This window comes from Poeciliopsis prolifica, unplaced genomic scaffold (genome assembly GCF_027474105.1).
Source record: "Poeciliopsis prolifica strain line A6 unplaced genomic scaffold, Auburn_PproV2 SCAFFOLD013, whole genome shotgun sequence".
Lineage (NCBI taxonomy): Eukaryota > Metazoa > Chordata > Actinopteri > Cyprinodontiformes > Poeciliidae > Poeciliopsis > Poeciliopsis prolifica.
The window spans coordinates 1087745-1106375 of NW_026562388.1; the positions used below are offsets into that span (position 1 = coordinate 1087745).

An 18631-nucleotide genomic window follows, 5' to 3' on the forward strand; every position below is an offset into this window, starting at 1 on the left:
TATGGCCGTGGCTTGGACTCAGGAGCCGGGCCTTTTTTTCCTTCTCATTTAAAGGGTTGTACTAATATGGATCTGGCAGAGAGGCAGGAAATATTTTTCCTAACTGAGGCTGATTAACGGAGAGGGAGTAGAGAGGAGAGAAAGGCTGGAGAAGAGTGACAGGTGGGAGAGTTCATCTGCACGTTAAAAGAACTGTTGTAGACTAAATCCTTAGTAAATTAATTTTCTTTTTGTGCAATCAGGAAATTCCAGCAAGAGGAAATGTGTCACAAGATTTTAGAGCTGCTCTGCAAGATTTATGTGAAGTTCAACATAATGAGGGATATATGTAACTATGTTAACAGTTAAGGTTAATTTTACCTTTTTGAATGTTTCTCTCTTAAATTAGCAACAGAAAAAGAAACAATAGATCATAAGATGAGGCAATACAGTCTTGAGTTAAACAGCTAGATGAATTGAAGTACTTCAATTCACTTTTTTTTTCAAACAAAATAAACATTTCACAAATTAGTCTGGAGTGTCTGTATTGTAGCTTTTATGCTCCTTATGATGGAAGAAAAGGGTTTCACAAATATTAAGTTATATTCATAAAGAATCTCTGTTCAAAGTGTTTATCTAGCTTTTGCTTCACAGTCACAGAAAACTTTAAAATGGCTTTTTAGTTTTTCACTGATCAGAAGCTTTGCTTGCGGCTAATGCTAATACTATATGACAGTATAAAAAACTCTTCACGAGAACAATTTTAAATGTATTTTTGTTGAAAGCGTAGATATTCTAACGTTGAAAATTTGTTATTTTTAGTGACTGTCAATGAGACACAAGTCTGAGATTAGCTAAAAAAAAAAAAAGAAAATTTTTCAAGAATAACATTTTATAAAGAATTATGTAAATCTACATAAGAACTTGGATGTTTACTGCAATTAAGACACTTTATTTTTGAACTACAGATGGTCAGAAAGTCCAGAGTAATTAAGAAACAGTAAAATGGCTGCTCATCTTAGTGCTATTAAAAAAAAACAACCTCCAAGCTACTTATCAAATTTTTATGTATTAAATATTAATACAGACTACAAATAGTTCAAATAGAAACCTTTCATATTTTTGCAGTTTTTGCATCACAATTATGCAAGGATCACAAAATAAGTAGGATTTAAACACTAGATCACTCCAGACTACTGGGTGAGGCTCTCTGTGGGCAGCAATTAACAACAAGGTTAGCATTTAGCAGCGCTTCATTATCTATAAATTAATGCAGTCAAATGAAAGTCAAAACTGTTTGTGTGAACTAGTTTCAGGTCCACTTCGTTTGGGTTCTGGAGTCTTTTGCGTTACGTGTGTTGCTTAATGTCACTGAAGGCTTAAGCCGTATCTCTCTGCGCCGTGCCCTCGTATGTCTGAGTGTCCATTTCAAGGACACTCAGACATACAGCGCGTTCCACTTTCTCCACAATACTGGGGCTGTGCAGTTTTCCTGTTGAAGAATCGGCTGGAGTCAAACATAAGATACAAGCGGAGCAGAAATTGGAAATACTCGTTAAATCGAGTATCTGCCTTTGGGCTTCAAATAAGATACATCTTATTCAATTTATTGGGATCTTTTTTGCTCTTTAATTAGCAGTAAAAGGATGTTCCTGCTGCTGGAGCAGTGAGGCTATGGGGGGAGAGGGGAAACCCAACAAACATTGAATTTAATGATGGACAACTTTCCCAAAAGTTGATGCTGAGCAGGTTCCTTCCTCTCTTCACCCCTGTTGTTTTTATAGCCTGCCTCTGTTCTGGGAGGCTGAGACCAGAGAAAACGAGGATGCAGGCAAAGAAAAAAAAAAAAAAAAGAGGAGATGAGGTGGGAAGAAGCCCTGAAAATATACAATCCTTCAGTTCCTCCCACAGAGAAGCAGCTGAAATGCTTTTGCTTCGCTCCATCACACGGCTGGAGCAGAAACGGATCGTGCGTAAGCTGCAACATTTTAGCTTTGTTTTCAAAGCAGCCTGCAGGACATGCTAACAGCTCCGACATTCACAGCACATGCTGTACCGACACACACTACGAGGACAACACAGTCACACGTGGAGTTCACAGGCTGCACTGACACTGCTGCATCCGTCATTCATGCATCAAACAGTTTGGGGTTTTCAGGTCCATTTGTTCTATTGATGCGATCAGCTTTCACCGGCATCCTGCTGCTGATCCAGTGACGCCAATCATCACACAGAGAAACACATTAGAGATGGAAACTAATGGCTCTGTGAAGTATTATTGTTCCCACATACAGTTCATCTCAAATTATTCATACCGATTTAGGCCTAAAATTATTTCCATTCCACCAAAGAAGCTTGTTTCTGCGAGGCATCTATTACAAAATGGTAAAACATTGTGGAGAGTGTATCAGTTTTGAGGTTTTTAATTCATACTTCCGAGCAGAAAATGATTTTTATCCTTTTCAATAATCAGTGGAATTATTTTTTTTGGCTTTACAGCAGTCAAACCTTTCCTATAATTGCTGAGCAGCTATTTGTCAATTTTCACTGGTATTTTGGATATTTATCGTTGTTGACAATGATATTTTTGGGTTTGGAAAGCATTTTGCCAGCAAAAGTTGAAGGATCCTCTTCCGTTAAATATCTTTAGAAAGGGCAAGAGCCAGCCGTTGACTTGGACGTTTTGTCCCAGAAGTAAAGGGCAATGCGCTGGAATGTGAGATGTTGCGTGTTGATTCATCTCTTCACATCAAGACTCACAACGGTGAGAATCCCGCAGCAACTTCTTCTGCTTAGTACATCCAGACCCTCTTGACAGCTAATGAAAACCCAGCTCCCAGGGGGCCCGCACTGTCACGGTCTGCTACAGCAGCTAATGGTCCTCCGGTTTGATGATCTCTTGCTAAACCACACTACAGCAATCTGGGACAAAAGCCGCATAGGATTGTCAGGGTTTATTGTATCAAGTACCAAGATTTGCTGTGAAAATGCTGCTTTCTGTCTCAGACTAGCCACACATATAAAACTCCTGCTGAATGTTACAGAGGCACAGTGTTGTTGTTTTTGTAAAACGGAGCCTGGATTGTGGGTACAAGCAGACTGCTTGCGTTGCGTTTTTTATTTAAACTGGTTTCAAATAATGACGACGGAAAACCGTTCACTTCCTGGTATTTTTGCACTTCCATTTTGTTTCTCGAAACAGCCTAAGAGCATTAAAAGCAAACACACGGATGTTTTTTGTCAATAAAGTTACTGTTTATTAGGATTAAGAAAATAAGCTGTTTCAAAAACAGATCTAATCTGCAGACACTACCCTTCACCTAGCAATCCCAGTGAAGCCTAGCATGTCATCTAGCAACCCGAGAAAGCCTTGCCTATCGGTGTATCTGCTGTACAATGGCTGCTGGAAAAGACAAGGGTTTTGTTGTTGACTTACTGCCCAGAAACAACTTTCTGCATTTTTGTTGGCTGTGCAGGAGGCCCCACTTTTGCTTTTCAGAAATTGTGCATCTGTTTGCAGTTGTTTTAAAATCTCATTATCACAAGTGTCAAACTCCAGTCCTCAAGGGGCGCTGTCCTGCAGTTTTTAGATGAGCCACAGGTACCAAACACTTGAATGAAATGGTTTAATTACCTCCTCGTCGTGTCGATCAGTTCTCCAGAGCCTTAATGACAGAATTATTCTGTTCAGGTGTGGTGCAGCAGAGGCACATCTAAAAGTTGTAGGACATCAGCCCTTGAGGCCTGGAGTTGCTTATTGATCTAAAATAATTTTCTGAAAAAAAAAAAAAAACATGTAATGGACATGTTATGAATAGTCCACAGGCCTATCCTAACCTGTTCAAGGAAGCATAATCGATCACCTTTAACTCTGTTTTTAAGGAACACTTTTCACATTAAAAACAGAGTTAATGTTTTTAATGAGTCAGAATCGTGTCCTCATCATGAGAGAAATGCAGGACACCTGAAAGACCTGGGACTGCGGGCCAGAATGTCCGGGGGTCATGTGACGCTGCAGGTGGCTGGCAACCTTGACCGTGTGCTGCTGCCAAACTCCACAGTGACCCAGAGAGCTGGAGGAACTGCAGGAGCGGCGGCTGGTTCTCCAGGAGAGGAGGCCTGTTGTCCTGCCTGACAGAGCCAAACTCCTCCTTTCAGCACATTTAACGAGCTAACATTCCTTCTGTGAACTTTTCCTTGTTTCTTCAGTGCTTATGTTCTTTGCTAGCTCTGACTCAGAGCTTTGAGTCATTTTTGTCTGTCTCGTTTCATTAAAGATCACAGTATCCTTTGATATGAAGCAGGTTAATTTTTGCATACGATGCATTTGAATAAATTACAGCGCAGATATGTTGGTGTCCTGGTAGAGACTTGTGAAATGAGCTTTTAATGCAGCGGGACTAAAATTCAAACATTTTTTAATTGTCCAACACTTAATTTGAGGACATTTGTTAAAAATCTCATATTAAGATATTTTAACTAAATCACTTATGGCCACCCCTTCTTTTTGTAATTTCTCTGAATTGTCCCGGTTCTTCTCTCTTTAGTTCACCCCACAGGTTTTGTCTTTATACATTGGATCATTACCCTGTTGAAATACCCATTTTTTCAGTTTTGTAGGAGGATCTACCAGATTTTTGTTTAATATATCCTGGTATTTCAAAGGTTTCAGCCACATGAACCTTTTCAAGGAACAAAAGTTGTATAGAGGGTCTGAACAATTGAGAAACAGCTGTTTGCTGGACGTGTCAACTGTGACGTATTAAACATTTGGAACGGATTTGACCCGATCTCTAACATCTGGTCGTGATGTTTGAAATGTGCTCGTTCAATTGTGAAGGAAGGTATGCTATGAAACTTATCGGAAATTGAGTGTGCTGTAAACGACCGTCCACAAATATGAAAAGAGAAGAGCAGATCTGTGCAACAACTCAATGTCATCATTCACAACTCTTTATTCTGTTCTCTGGTTGGCCAAAATGATATTCATCCTGAGAAATTTAGCTCAACGAGAGAAATCCCAGACGGAGCAGTGAAGGGAGATGAGAATTAAGTGGCATTGCACAGGAAATCGATGGCAAATGTCATTGAGTAAGTACCGTCACATTCCCCATTTGCTAAAGGCACTCTGGCTTCTGTTCAGTCTAAAAGCATGCTTATGCATTGCTATTGGTACGGAGCATCTCTGCTGCCCTGAGGGATTCTCTCTCGCTCGGTGACCACAGGAAGAAGTCAGCTCCCCATACACAAACCAACACCCCTCTGACCACCAAGGAGAAACGAGTGTAGATGACAGGATGACATGTTGGACAGTCTTCAATTAATAAAACCTGTGAATGTTTCCAACCTCCTCTGCTTTAGAAGTGATTGTATATCTGTTTTATAGTGTAACCGCTGTGAAATAACCAGACTGTAGTCGTCTCTAATCTCCACTAGAAAACAGGAATTCCCTTTTATGGTTGGTTACTGTTGTAACTTCTATTGAATTTAGGGACTTTTAGTTGTTTTTTTATTGTAATCACCTGTGACAACACTATGCATTGTTTCATATTACTGCCAAAACCCACACTGTTAAGCTGCTGAACAAAACTTTAGCCAACACTTCCTCATAGAGTAGACCTACTCTGTATCAGCAGATGTAATTTACATAAATTAGCATCTTCTTGAAACGCTTAATTGACTCTAATGAGGTTCTTAAGGTTTGTGGGAGAGATGCCCACAGCAACACAGATTCTCTACTGTACTTAACAGTTGGCATGAGACGTTTCTTTACATCCTTACCAGAGGTAAATGTGGCAGATGATTGGGTAGATGATGTTCTCCATTACATATCGTGCTTTCTGCACTCGGTGAAGGCTTTGCAATAGGTGCTCATGCTGATCAGGAGAAATTTAATCATGAACTTGACCTTTTATGACCAGCGGTCAGCTCCATCTCAATGCTTTGATTAGATTGTTCTATGGTATTCACGCTAATTGCTCATGCCATGGCTCTGCTTTAATAGGTAGCCATAATTGGCAAGCTTGTAATGGGCTATTGATTGAGTACCTCTTTTCCCATTGGAGCCTGACTTAAATCATAAGTAGGGTGTGTTTGTGTTTGCAGAAAACTCTCCAGCCCTGCTCTATTTCTGTCAGCTGTGCCCTCGAAGATAACACACCATGTAATCTGTCTGTTTTTCCCCTCTGATCCTGCGTAGTATCCAGAGAGTTTCCTCAAGCGTTTTCACTTGTAAACCCCCTCGTCCCACCCAGCTCTTCCCCAGCTGAGTTCAATGATGGCCACGCAAACCTCACCACTCTCCGTCTTTAACCTTAATCTCATGGCAGAACCCGTTCTCCGGTGGCTTTTCTAAAGTGGCGTTCGTCGGCCAACGGTGGAAGGCAGGCCTCTCGGAGTGACAGTGCTGGCTTTCATAGCCGCCTGGCTCCGCTCCTCCGGCTCCCCGCTGGAAACATGCGGCCTGGTGTTTTAGACTCGGGGTGTAATTAACTCAGGAACTCATAAAAAGGCGTTCACAGCAGGGTCGGCGCTCATCGTGCCAGGTCCTGTTGGGCGGCGCAGGCACTGCTGCAGATGTTTTCAGAGCGGAGTAGCAGCTCGCTACACCTGCTTCCTATCACACAATGAGTTGGTCCAATACAAAAAATAAATGCCGGCATTTAAGCTTGTTGCAAAAATTTGCAAGAGCGCTTTAACAAACTACTACTGAAATATGTTATGTCTGTTGTAAATGACTATTTTAGTAATCTAGTACTCTATCGATTATTTTTATGATTCATCGAGTACTTGAGAAATCTCTCTCTTTCTCTTGTGTAGATACACCTGCAGCACTCTTCCCACTGTTCGCTTTCAAACAGTGACTGTCGATTAATAAAACAATCCGTAGTTCTAACCCAAATCCCAGCGTCCTCTACAACAAGCCATTCGTTGATCTAGACCAGAGTCCGTACTGACCAGCGGTAGACAAGCGCACTGATGTTTTTCTTTCTCCTCCTTTCTTCCCGTTTCTCCAGACCTTTACAGCTTGGTGCAACTCACACCTCAGAAAAGCCGGCACGCAGATCGAGAACATCGAGGAGGACTTTCGGGACGGGCTGAAGCTCATGCTGCTGCTGGAGGTCATTTCAGGTAGAGAGCTCCATTCCTAACAGGATTAGCCGGATGCAAACCGTGCTGCCACCAGCTGCTTCGGGATAGATGGACGAGAATAGTTTGACAATTTTTACGTTTCTTTTATGCCATTGTTTGATTAATCGGCCGATCAGCCTGCATTAGTGTTGAGCTGAGCAGAACGGGCCGAGCTTTTCACCTGTTGATGTTAGCGGTGTTTTTTAGCTTCAGATGTATCCTTTGCCACAGATGATCCAGCACTCACCAAAGAAATGCTGTGTTTTTACACTTCAGGAAATAACATTTTTCTTTTCTTTTCTGAAAAGTAAAATTTCCTCATTCATATTTTGTCCTATGTTTCTAATAGTGTCTAAAGTATCGTTTCTCAACGGGGCTTGCAGGGGGTGCTGGCGGAAAATTTTACTAAATTTACAAAGATATAATCAATGTTTTTGTCCCATATTTATATGCCATTAAAAGGATCTGGAACTTTCACTTTTCCACTGTCAGCTCTAGATTACACAGTAGAGCCCATGTGGGTGGCATTTTATGGATGATACTCTGATGTCCCATTCTCCTGAAGGCAGCACAGAGCTGCACCACCAGAAACTGACAGGAACACTGAAGAGAAGAAGAGTTATGATTATATAATTGCAGTTCTATCCATGTTTTCATGTTGCAGTTCACTGTCGCTTCGCAAATACTTCAAAGTTCAGACTTGTACTTCTTTTGTCTGGTCATTGCATTTTGTGCAATATTTGACAACTAACATCATAAAATAGCACAGAACATGAATACTTTTGTCCACTCTGATTGGCTGCTGCTAGGCCTGCCGATTTCCAGTTGAATGTCCATAGCATTTTTCTTAGACGCCTGCAAAAATAATTTCTATTCTTCTATTTCTATTCTATTCTTTTTTTGTTCTCTGGAAAATAATTTTTTTATGATAAACACAGAAACAAGCATAAAAATCAAAACATCAACAATAGCGATAGTAATATTCACAATAAAATAATAATATTCAGTGTAAAGTGTTATTGATTTGATGGGGCAGTAAGGATGATGGGAGAGGTGCTGGTCCAAAAAAGGTTGAGAAACACTGATCTAAAATTAGCTTAAATGTGGACATTTTTTTATTCGATTCAGATTAATTTGCTACTAAAATAATTTGTTGCAGCCCTTAATATCAGTAAAAGCTCGGAATATGATGCTCTCTTTGCAATATTCTGCATAACATACATTTTGAATAGTATAAATCAACATCTTTATGGTATTTCAGTTTTTTCAGACGCATCTGTAGAGGCTGTGTTTTCAAATCGATCTATTTTCTTATTTCTAGTTTAGACTTCTGTAACAGGAGTGGGTTAGCATTGTAATTTACACTGGCTGACATTTGTAGTCAAAACTAGGTGGGAACAGTTCCCTGGTTATGTTTCTGAGGCCCTGAAAGCTGAACCATTTCGTCATCTGTACTGCGTTTCTGGTTCCAGGTGAACGCTTGGCCAAACCAGAGAGAGGCAAGATGAGAGTCCACAAGATCTCCAACGTCAACAAAGCGCTCAACTTCATCGCCAGCAAAGGAGTGAAGCTGGTCTCTATCGGAGCAGAAGGTAAGCGATGCCACAGAGAGAGAGAAAGAGAGACAGAGAGAAAGAGAGAGAGAGAGAGATAAAGATCCAATGGGTTTCCCTACGATTGCGCAGTTTTCACATAGGTTGTCCACGTATGACTAATTCAAACTGCAAAGTCTTGAGGCGGTGTCACTTTTGCTTTCGCTGCGTTTTATTAGAGTAGATCTCAGCATCAGCAAATCCCCCTCAGGAGCCGTTTAGCACAAATAACGTCCATCCTTCTGCCAAAAGAGGCTAAGCAAGTCTTTTAACTGCACAAATGCTGCACTTCCTTCCTGCCGCCGACCGTCACAGCCTCGCAGACATCGGGGAAAGACAGAATTTCACTTCAAGCGGGCGGCATTCTCACGGGCTCGTTTAAGCAAATTGCCTTAAAGAGTAAATGGTTTGTTTTCCTGAGTTTAAGGATGGTTGGGATTAATGCTGCAGCAACAAATCCTGCAGTGAACTGAAAATGTGTCGAGTTGCTCGAACATGGACCATGTGGAATTGTTGAGGAAAACTGCTTTGCTTACTCTGACGAATCCAGACTTCAGTGTCATCGGGTTGAGTTTTTTTTTTTAAAGGAAAAACTGCTGACAGTTGCTTTATTTCTATATTGCGTGTCCTGTTGATGTGCTCCAAAATCTGAGAGATGCATGTGATTGCATCAGATAATTCAACAAACACATGAGTGTTAAGTGAAGGGCTGAAATTATTAATCCTGATGAATTATTATTATTGACGTAATCGTCAACTAATTTAGTAATCGATCAATCGCTTACTGGAGTGTATAGACTGCAAAACATGCTGTTTGCTTAAAGAACAACACAATCCAGCAATTAAGCCAAAACAGTACAAAACAAAAAGCATTTCAAAAAGACTTAAATGAAGAAGCAATACTTCGTCTGGTGGGCCGCCAGGCTGATGATACACTGGGGGAACCATGTGTCCTAACCAGACCTGCACAAGTAGCAATTCTAGTTTCCCCTGGTTCACTAAAGGAAGTCTGTTGCATCTGAGGCAATTATATGTTTATTTTCTATTTTAAAAAATGAATTGCGCTGTTTATTTGCATCTTCAATGTATTTTTAATATTGTATAAATTTAAGTGATTAATTAGAAATCTGCGCAGTGTGACATTTTTTATTTTGAATTAATTGTCAGAATGATCTATTAAAATAATCATCAGTATCGCCTTGAACAGCATTCACATTTTGTTACAACCACAGACTTCATGAAATATTGCATAATTGTGAAGCAGATGAAGATGATGCATTCTTAAAGTCCTGCCACACATTAACTGGATTCAGCTCTAAAACCAGATTAGACCATCGCTTCTTCTTGCTACTTTTCATGAGGGCCTCATTTCTAGAGGGCACAGCTAATATTTGTCAGCAGATTCTTCCACCTGAGCAGTGGCTCTCTGCAGCTCCTCCAGGTTATTTTGAGCCTTTTGGCTGCTTCTCTGATTCCTGCTCTCCTCCGGCCCACACAACCGCACATCAGTCAGACAGAAACTACACATTTTCAAGATCAAAAAACCTCCTCCTCCATTTATTTCTTTTCCACATTAAAACTTGTAGGACCACGCCAGAAAACCCTGACGTCTGCTTCTAATGCAGTCTGGGTGACGGCACACTTGGACCAGCGCCGGGTCCACCTTTTAATTTGAGGTGCTGGGACCTCCTGCCTTTGTATCAGATGCTCAAAAAGATAACATGTTCCAACAAGAAACCGATTTCGAGTACCTTTCGGTCATAAGTAAGAAACGACTAAGAAGAAAAACAAAAGTCGACTGTCCATTTAACTAAGAAATACAAATGTAATGATGGTTAGATCTGGTTATAAACCACAGTGATGAGCAGAATCCAATATCTGAAGAAACGGTGCAGAAGCATTTTTATAAAATATGAGTTAAAGCAGTCACTCCAGAATGTGATGTTTTTTTTTGTTGTTGTTGTTATTGTTGCGGCCTAAAACCGTCACACCTTTTTCCAAACCGTTGTGGTCAAAGTTGAATATTTTTAAAGTTTTATTTTTTCCCATAACATGGTCTTGCGAAAAAAACTGTTGCACATAGCCGTCGTAAAAAAGACAGTAAGGTGATCGGTCAGAAACGACCGATCACTGCAATCACTGACCAAACATTAAGGTGATTGATCAGTCACAGTAACCGATTGATGACCAATGCTTGGAGGTTTTTAATTATTAGTAGTAGCATAGATCAGTTGGTAAAAGTTCACTCGAGGTCAACTAGAGGTGACCTCTGTGATTACAGTGTAATAAAAGCAGACAAGCTTTGGAGACAGATTATCTTCCTGGTCATTTCCTCTTGCTGTGGCCCTTGCGCTGCGATGAGACCAGATGATGGTCAGATCCAACAAACTGACCCAGCGGATGAAACGGAGTTAGAGGAGGGGTAGTTTCCAATCCCGTTAGGTGGATTTCTGCTCGTCACTCATGTTCGTTTGAGTTAATCTGAACATGATGTGTCACCGGGAAGCGGCGCGCCTCACTTTTCCTGCCTGCTAATTCGCCGCGAGCCGCCTTTCACGGCGCGTTACGTCTCCAGACATCTGACTGGCATCTCGCAGTCAGCTCATCCGTCATGGCTGAGCCGCCGCGCTCCGAGCCTGATTGGATTAGCGGGACAAACAAACGATCATCTGGAGGCCGGCGAAAGAGGGTGACCTGGTAAAAGGGGATTTTCATTATGGACGGCACAGAGGTGGCTGGACTGAGGGCCAGTTCTTCACAGCCAGCTGCGGTTCATCTCATCGGCTCTGCGCTCAGGCCAGGCTTCGCGCGTTTCCTCTGGTGAAACTGGATTTCTGTCTGCAGTCACCTGACTGAGCACATTTAAGCGACTAAAAACTATAGAGTCACCAGATTAGTGATATTGGTTAGCTAGACTAATTTGCTTTATTGAAATGTCAGTTTATTTTAACTTCTTCTAAATAGATCTTAGTAGCTCTCAATGGTCAGTTTAATAAGTTTTCCTCTTTGTTTGCAGGTCACTCAGGTGGTTAATTACCCATTTATGTCCTGGAGGTGATTGATCACCATAATGCTGACCATCATTGATCGATTAATCGCAGACAGCCCAATTTTTCTATAAATGTTTGAGCTTTACATCATGTTATAATGTTCCTCCCTCATCAAAAACATCCCTGGAGTGTCGCTTTGATTCTTCCATGCATGTACGAGAAGTCCTTTAATCTCCATGGCAGCCATTCAGATGTGCCAAACGGCTGGGTGGACTTAGCTCCGCCTTTGAGGCGTAGTTCCTCCTCAGAGCTGCAATACCTGAGCTCCCGTTTTACAGAGCAGCCGCTTACTCCGCTCCTTCAGATTAGCCCGCAGCAATTAGCAAACACCTGGTGGAGCTGCACACCTGCTGAGCTCATTGTAGGAGAAACGTCTCAATGCAACGCTGGTAAACACGTTGAAGTGTTCACAGAGGAGCCATGTTGTGATAAATTTCTGAAGAGAGGAGGGATTTCTTAAAGAGACAGAGCCCCACTTTTAAGGCAGTAAATTGCAAAGTCAAATTTCCTTTAAGTCATAATTAACACAGTTACTTGATTGTGGTGTAAAGTGGCACTGTGTGCCTACACGACACATAATACTGCTCCTTAAAAAAAAGAAAATCTAAAATATTTTATAGCCTTTACATTTGAAATTCACAGATGTTTTACCTTTCATTTTGTTTTTCATTTTCAAACTGCAAAGGATTGGTTTTTACCCAAAGATTGGAGCAATGTCAACAAATCAGCAATCTATAATATTAATAAAGATGCGGATCCTAAACTGTCGCGGCTTCCTTTGTGTTTCAGAAATTGTAGATGGTAACGCTAAGATGACCCTGGGAATGATCTGGACCATTATCCTCCGCTTCGCCATCCAGGACATTTCTGTGGAAGGTAGTGTGTGCGTTTCTAATTTTTGAAAAACGCCGGTTATGCTTGTGTTGTCTGAGAATATTTCTTGCTCTGACATGTTTAAAAGCCTCGGCAGCAATCAGCCATCACTGTGACTTCATGAATGGGGGTGTTTGTGTCTCTTTGTTGTGTTTGGGGGACATTTTTCAAACACAACAAACAAGCAAAACAACATTTTGCTTGTTGTTTATTGAAAATAACTCACTGTCTTGGTCTCTAGGCCTTTTGCAAATTGTAGCAAAAGTACTTACCGACGGTAACAGAAAAGCACAAAACATCTGAGCCATTGCAGATGCTTCCTATTCTCTGCACCTCCATTTAATCCAGCACTAAATGGGGATTAGCCGAGTCGGTCGGCTGCAGGTCCAACCGACTTCACAATGATCCCTTCTTCCCAACCACAGAGACGTCGGCCAAAGAAGGCCTCCTGCTGTGGTGCCAGAGGAAAACTGCGCCCTACAAGAACGTCAACATCCAAAACTTTCACATCAGGTAAACGTAACAAGTCACAGAAGAGGCAATAACTCACCTGCAGAGATTCAGGCACAGGACAGCAGAAACGGAGTCAGCAGAGGCGTACATTTTTGACTTATTGGAAGGTTGACTTTGGGTGGGGGGTTGTTTAATCTCTTCACTGTTTCCAGATATTTTTTAAAAATGTTGAAAGAACTGTATAATCTCTTCACTTTTTGACCTAAAATAACCTCAATGAACTTTGAGACTCTTCAGCTGCACTTCAGCCTTTCTGGTCTTCACCTGCAGTACATGGGAAAAAGGGTCAATTCCCTCTGACCCTTTCAAAACATTTAGTAACATTATAACCACAAATTCACTCACACGTGTGTTGTGATTTTAGACACTTTGCAGGGTGACGTCACGTGCCCAAGATCCCTCAAAAAACCTGTGATTAATCAATCATTGACCATTAATCTTGGCTGTCAAGTTGTCAACATAACAAGCTAGATCCTAAATATCCACACGATATATAAAAGACAAGGCGCCGCAGTGCTTTGCCACTAATTGTCAACACTGTAACAAATACATAAAAAGGTCAGAAAAAAAACTCTTAATTAACAAAAATGGTGAGGAAGCAGAAAGTAGGTGAGTTATGCTAGCTTGACTTTGACCACCTCAACATGCAACTGTGCTGTGAAATTCAATGTTTCGGTTCAGTTACGAAAAAAGAAACGACTCTTGCAGATCATCCTGGCAGGTGTTTAAATGAGCTAAACAACAACTTGAATGTTCTGTTATTTATGTGAGAAATGTTTGCATGTCGTTTTTTTTTTCGGCGTTGAATCCTGATACATTAGTAGCGTTGTTGTAAGTCGGTTTCTATGACAGCAAGTCTGCGCAGCACAGAGTGCCAGTGGTTTTTGAGTTCTTTGGTGTTTTTCCAGCGTTATTTCTCTTTGCTGTGTCGCTCTGCACTAGATTAAATAACACCCTGATCTCATTTTGTTAACATTACTGTTCTACCTCTACCATCCACAGCAGCGTGGCTGTGGATGGCCTGATAAGGAATCATCGTTTTGCCCTCCAGTGTTGTGCACATGCGTGAAATTTCCAGATGCAACCTGTGTTTGAATTCAGCCTCCCTGAGTCGATACTTTACTTTGTCGAACCACGTTTCTTTGCCTTTACATTCGAGTCCTTTAGGGTAGGTTTCAAAATGGACATGTAGAAAGAAATTGTACTCACAGATTAGAATTATGTCGTCGAGACTTTGACTGGGCCATGTAAACCCTGCTGATGCCGCTGTGGGTGTATGTTTAGGGTAGTCGTTGTGTTGGAAGGTGAATCTTTACCGCCTCTAACATGTTTTCTTCCATGATAGTATTGCTCTCTATTTAGATCTATCTGTCTCTGACCTGCATCCCCTTCTCTGCTGAAAAACAGCGAGCCCACAGCATGACGCTGTGTTTTAAGCAGGAAGTTTAACTTCGGCCTCAGCTGATTGGAGCTCTTTCTCCCACGTGTTTTGCTGGGCTCCCTTTTATTCTCTTTAAATTTTGAGAGAATATTTCAGCATATGAATTTAAAGTATTTTTGGTTTCTGTCAAGATTTCAAAAGAAATTATTTTGCTGTGTGCCATTAGTCAGAGCAGAACTGAAAACAAGAATGAAAACCAGGCCTGTTCCTTTAAACAAGACCGGCCGATAAATAGATAAACCAATAAATAAATAAATAAATAGATAGATAAATAGAGCAGAAATAAATAATTTGCGCATCCCAGAAATGTTAAACATTTATTCTAGTAACAGCACAGTCAAATCTGAAGGTGGGACCTGTTCGACCGGCTTCACTGAACACTCCCAACGCCTCCGTGTTGAATTATTGAAAGACGACCACTGCCAGCTCAGATGTGGATGAAAGCTGAGGCGAGACGAAAAGGTGGAGCTGAGGTCATTTCAAGCGAAGGTATAAACGGAGCGCTGGAGGAAAAAAATAGATTGACTTTGATGTGGCCTTTCAGGGACAGATGGTAGCTTTACATCTAAGTCAGGAGATGAGAGGCAGATGAGATCAGAGCTAATTTTATTTTATTTTTTTTACCTGGAGGACTTCAGACATAAAAAGCGTTAAGTAGCCTTGTGAGAGATTTCCCCATGGAGCATGGAAACTTTTTATGCCAGGAGATGGATGTAAATAACCCGTCTTTGTTGCCTTGGAAGCACAAAGCATCGATTTTTCACAACTTCACATTGAGATGATGCAGTTTCTAAACAGATTGGCTTCAGAAGCAAGGATGCTAATCAATGAACCAAAAAGAGCCGAGCTAAAAATATGTCAAGACAAACGGGGTCCTGTTAGATGTCTGGGTTTTCTGCTCGATTCAGTTTCAATATGGATATTTTAAACTGACTGTCTGTAAATTCATCTTTTATAGTTTCCTTAGCTGTTGTAGAAATACTTTGTATGATTGGCAGAAATGCTTAACAAGCTAATCAGATGTACGCAGTCTGTCTTAGGAAACATTAACTATTTAGCTACTGCTAAAGCCCTTGGCTGATCCCTAAATATTGAAATAAGTGCAAGAATATAAACTTCTCCTTAAAAATTGTAACAGTCAAAAACCAAGACTTAAGTGCAGATGTTGGACTTTTTAGTTTTGAAGAAAAGAAGCAAAAGCAAATTACAATTTGTCCACATAATAAACTTTGTTTTTCTCACTTTCCTCCTCACCAAAGTTTCTCCGCTCTGCTTTTTCAGCTGGAAGGACGGCCTGGGCTTCTGTGCACTCATTCATCGACATCGTCCAGAACTCATAGACTACGGGAAACTGCGCAAGGTGAGTGAGTTTACTTACTTGTAGCATTTTTTATTTATTTATTTTTTTGCTTCCTAAAAGCAGAGTTTAACGGTCACTATGGTCTGCTTTTGACAGGATGACCCCATGACCAATCTGAACACAGCCTTTGACGTGGCAGAGAAGTACCTGGACATCCCCAAGATGTTGGATGCAGAAGGTGAGCTGGCGTGAAACTCAAATTGTGAAAGAATGAAACGGAAAACCAGACAGTTTTGCACACTAGAAAACCAAAACATGCTGTTTCTGAAGAGCTGTTTAGCCAGATTAAAAGTTCTCAGAGGGGACAAAGAGGTCACCACAAATCAAATATATATATATTTTTTTAATACTTTGCACTCTGACATCTGGCGGCCATTCCCTGCAGAGGTGTGCAAAACGAGCCAAGCTTCTTTAAAAGTTTACTAGCGAGTCACGCCAGCTGGCTCTGAGTTGGTTGCATTTAAAACTATTGTTCACTCTCAACAACGACTGAACAAAAACCAGAGTGAATGAAGTTGGGAGCTGGAATGTCTTCGTCTCTCATGTCGGCTGACTTTTCCACATTTTGGTTCGCCACAAACTTCAACGTATTTTATTGGGATTGCACCACAGATACTTGATTAGATTTGGACTTGGGCTTTGAATGGACCATTCTGACACATAAATTGACTAAACAAATCCATTCTCGCTCTGGCTGTGTGTTTTATTCTCGTAACATTCAACATTGTAAATTTATTTTCTTAGCATGGGCCTAATAATCAGTTGTAGAATACAAATGCAAGCCACACTTTTCAGATCTCTATTTTTGAAAGCAAGAAATCCATGTGTCTTTTTCATTTCCCTTTACAGTTGTGCACCATATGTGTTAGTTTGGCACATAAAATCCCAATAAAATATGCCGACACTTGTGGTTTTCGTGGTATAACATCTTTTTCATGAAGCCGGGATTCCTCTGCTGTCTGAAGGAGCATGTTTTGGGGTTTTGTGTCACAGCTGTGCACACAGTGAGGATATTTTCTGCGGAATGTAAACTGGCGCTTGTCTTTCGTACAAATAAATGAAGCCTCACCGACGTCAGCGCTGCATCTCCAAATACGGTTTCCTCTTGTGAGTAGCTGCGAAGGACAGAATCAGGATTCAAACCCTCACCTGTGGTCTGTTTTGCTCTACAATTAACATGAAGAGCTCTACAGCTAGTTCCTTCATTTGACTCCCTCATGCCCCCTCCACCCCACATCCACCCTCCTGACCTCCTCTCTTCCCCACAGACATTGTAGGCACTGCCCGTCCGGATGAGAAGGCCATCATGACCTACGTCTCTAGCTTCTACCACGCCTTCTCGGGCGCCCAAAAGGTATCCTGGATGCAGAGTCCTACCCTGTCCTCCCTTTTCTCACCCCCCCCCCCACCTGTCTGCGTGTGTCTGTGTGTGAGTGTGTGTGTGCGCGCAGGTGTCTCTTAACAGTACTCTTTTCTCTGCAGTGCACAGCGCTCCTTTACTTTCCGCATGGTTCACGCCACCACAAAATGCATGACGGGACTACGTCTTGTGTTGTCAGAGGCGATGAGTGCAGGCGGGCCTCCAGTCCACCTTGTTGTTTCGCCAGGAGTTTCGAGTTTCTTCCCGCTAAAACGGAAAGCCGAGCGGAGCGGCTCTGATCTGCACGACGGCGATCGTCTGCAATAACCGACCGCGCGGCTGACACAAATTGGCCTGATGTCCCTCGCCGCCGCGGGAGGGGAAACGTACCCGTTTAAACAGGCAGCTCTGTTTAACCTTCAGAGCGACGGCGCCACTGGAGAGCGGAGGAGTGAGTGGAACAAAAACTGGCATTTCAAAGTCAAAACAGCGAGGCTTTAATGGCCCGTCTGGTTTCAGCGTTTGTCAGTCTTTCTCTTTTCTAAGAGAAAGACTGCCTGGGTAACGAATGACGCTTTTCTCTGACAGCTGCTGTAATCTCAGCAACTCGTTTAAGCAAGTCAACTAAAACGAGTCGGTGTTCATAACTAAACTGAGAGACTTCAGACTGCAACTGGACACTTGAAGGTGTCACAGATTGGAGTTTATGGGAAAAGATTGAGCCTCCTTAATTGACTTAAAGGGGCAGTGTTCTAAAAAAAATCAACTTTGAACTTTGCATCATTAGTGTTGTTTCCTCATCCAAAAAAATACCTGGAGTGTTGCTTTGACTCTTTTACGCATGTTTGAGAAATTCTTTACTTTCCATGGCAACCTTCAGCTGTGCAAAACCCCTGAGTGGACCAAGCCCCGCCTTCAAAAACGAAGCTCCTCCTCAGAGAAACAGTTTCCAAATTCACAACTCGCATTGCAGCACTCCGCCACCCGGCTCCTTCAGACTAGCCTGCAACAATTAGCCAATACCTGGTGGAACCGCTGAGCTCATTGTAGGAGTTGCTTCTCAGTGCGACGCTGATAAAAACGTTGTTAAAGTGTTAATAGAGAATCCATGTTGAGATTACTTTCTGAAGATGGAGTTTCAGAAAGAGCAGGAGTTTCTTAAAGAGACAAAGGTCCAATTTAAAATTTCTTTTAAGTCCTGTTTCTTATCTGTAGCATTTTTAGAACAAATAAAGTTAACATAATTACACGATTGTACTATACAATGTCACTGTGTGCCTAGGAATCACATAACATTGTCCCTTTAAGCAAATCGACTAAAACAAATCAGTG

At 41.6% G+C, this 18631-nt stretch overlaps 1 protein-coding gene across 5 annotated transcripts in view; it reads left to right on the forward strand.

Annotated features, from left to right (window-relative positions):
• The window catches only part of actn1 (actinin, alpha 1), a 54453-nt gene that overhangs the window by 20917 nt on the left and 14905 nt on the right, over window positions 1–18631 (forward strand). For 3 of the 5 annotated variants that reach the window (XM_055038025.1, XM_055038028.1, XM_055038027.1), the window contains exons 2-8: window positions 6996–7110; window positions 8583–8702; window positions 12542–12628; window positions 13051–13138; window positions 15861–15939; window positions 16036–16117; window positions 17208–17293. In XM_055038025.1, coding sequence (XP_054894000.1) covers window positions 6996–7110; window positions 8583–8702; window positions 12542–12628; window positions 13051–13138; window positions 15861–15939; window positions 16036–16117; window positions 17208–17293 — 657 coding nt within the window. The remainder of the gene's footprint in view (window positions 1–6995; window positions 7111–8582; window positions 8703–12541; window positions 12629–13050; window positions 13139–15860; window positions 15940–16035; window positions 16118–17207; window positions 17294–18631) is intronic. The other 2 variants (XM_055038026.1, XM_055038029.1) reach the window with 1 other exon arrangement.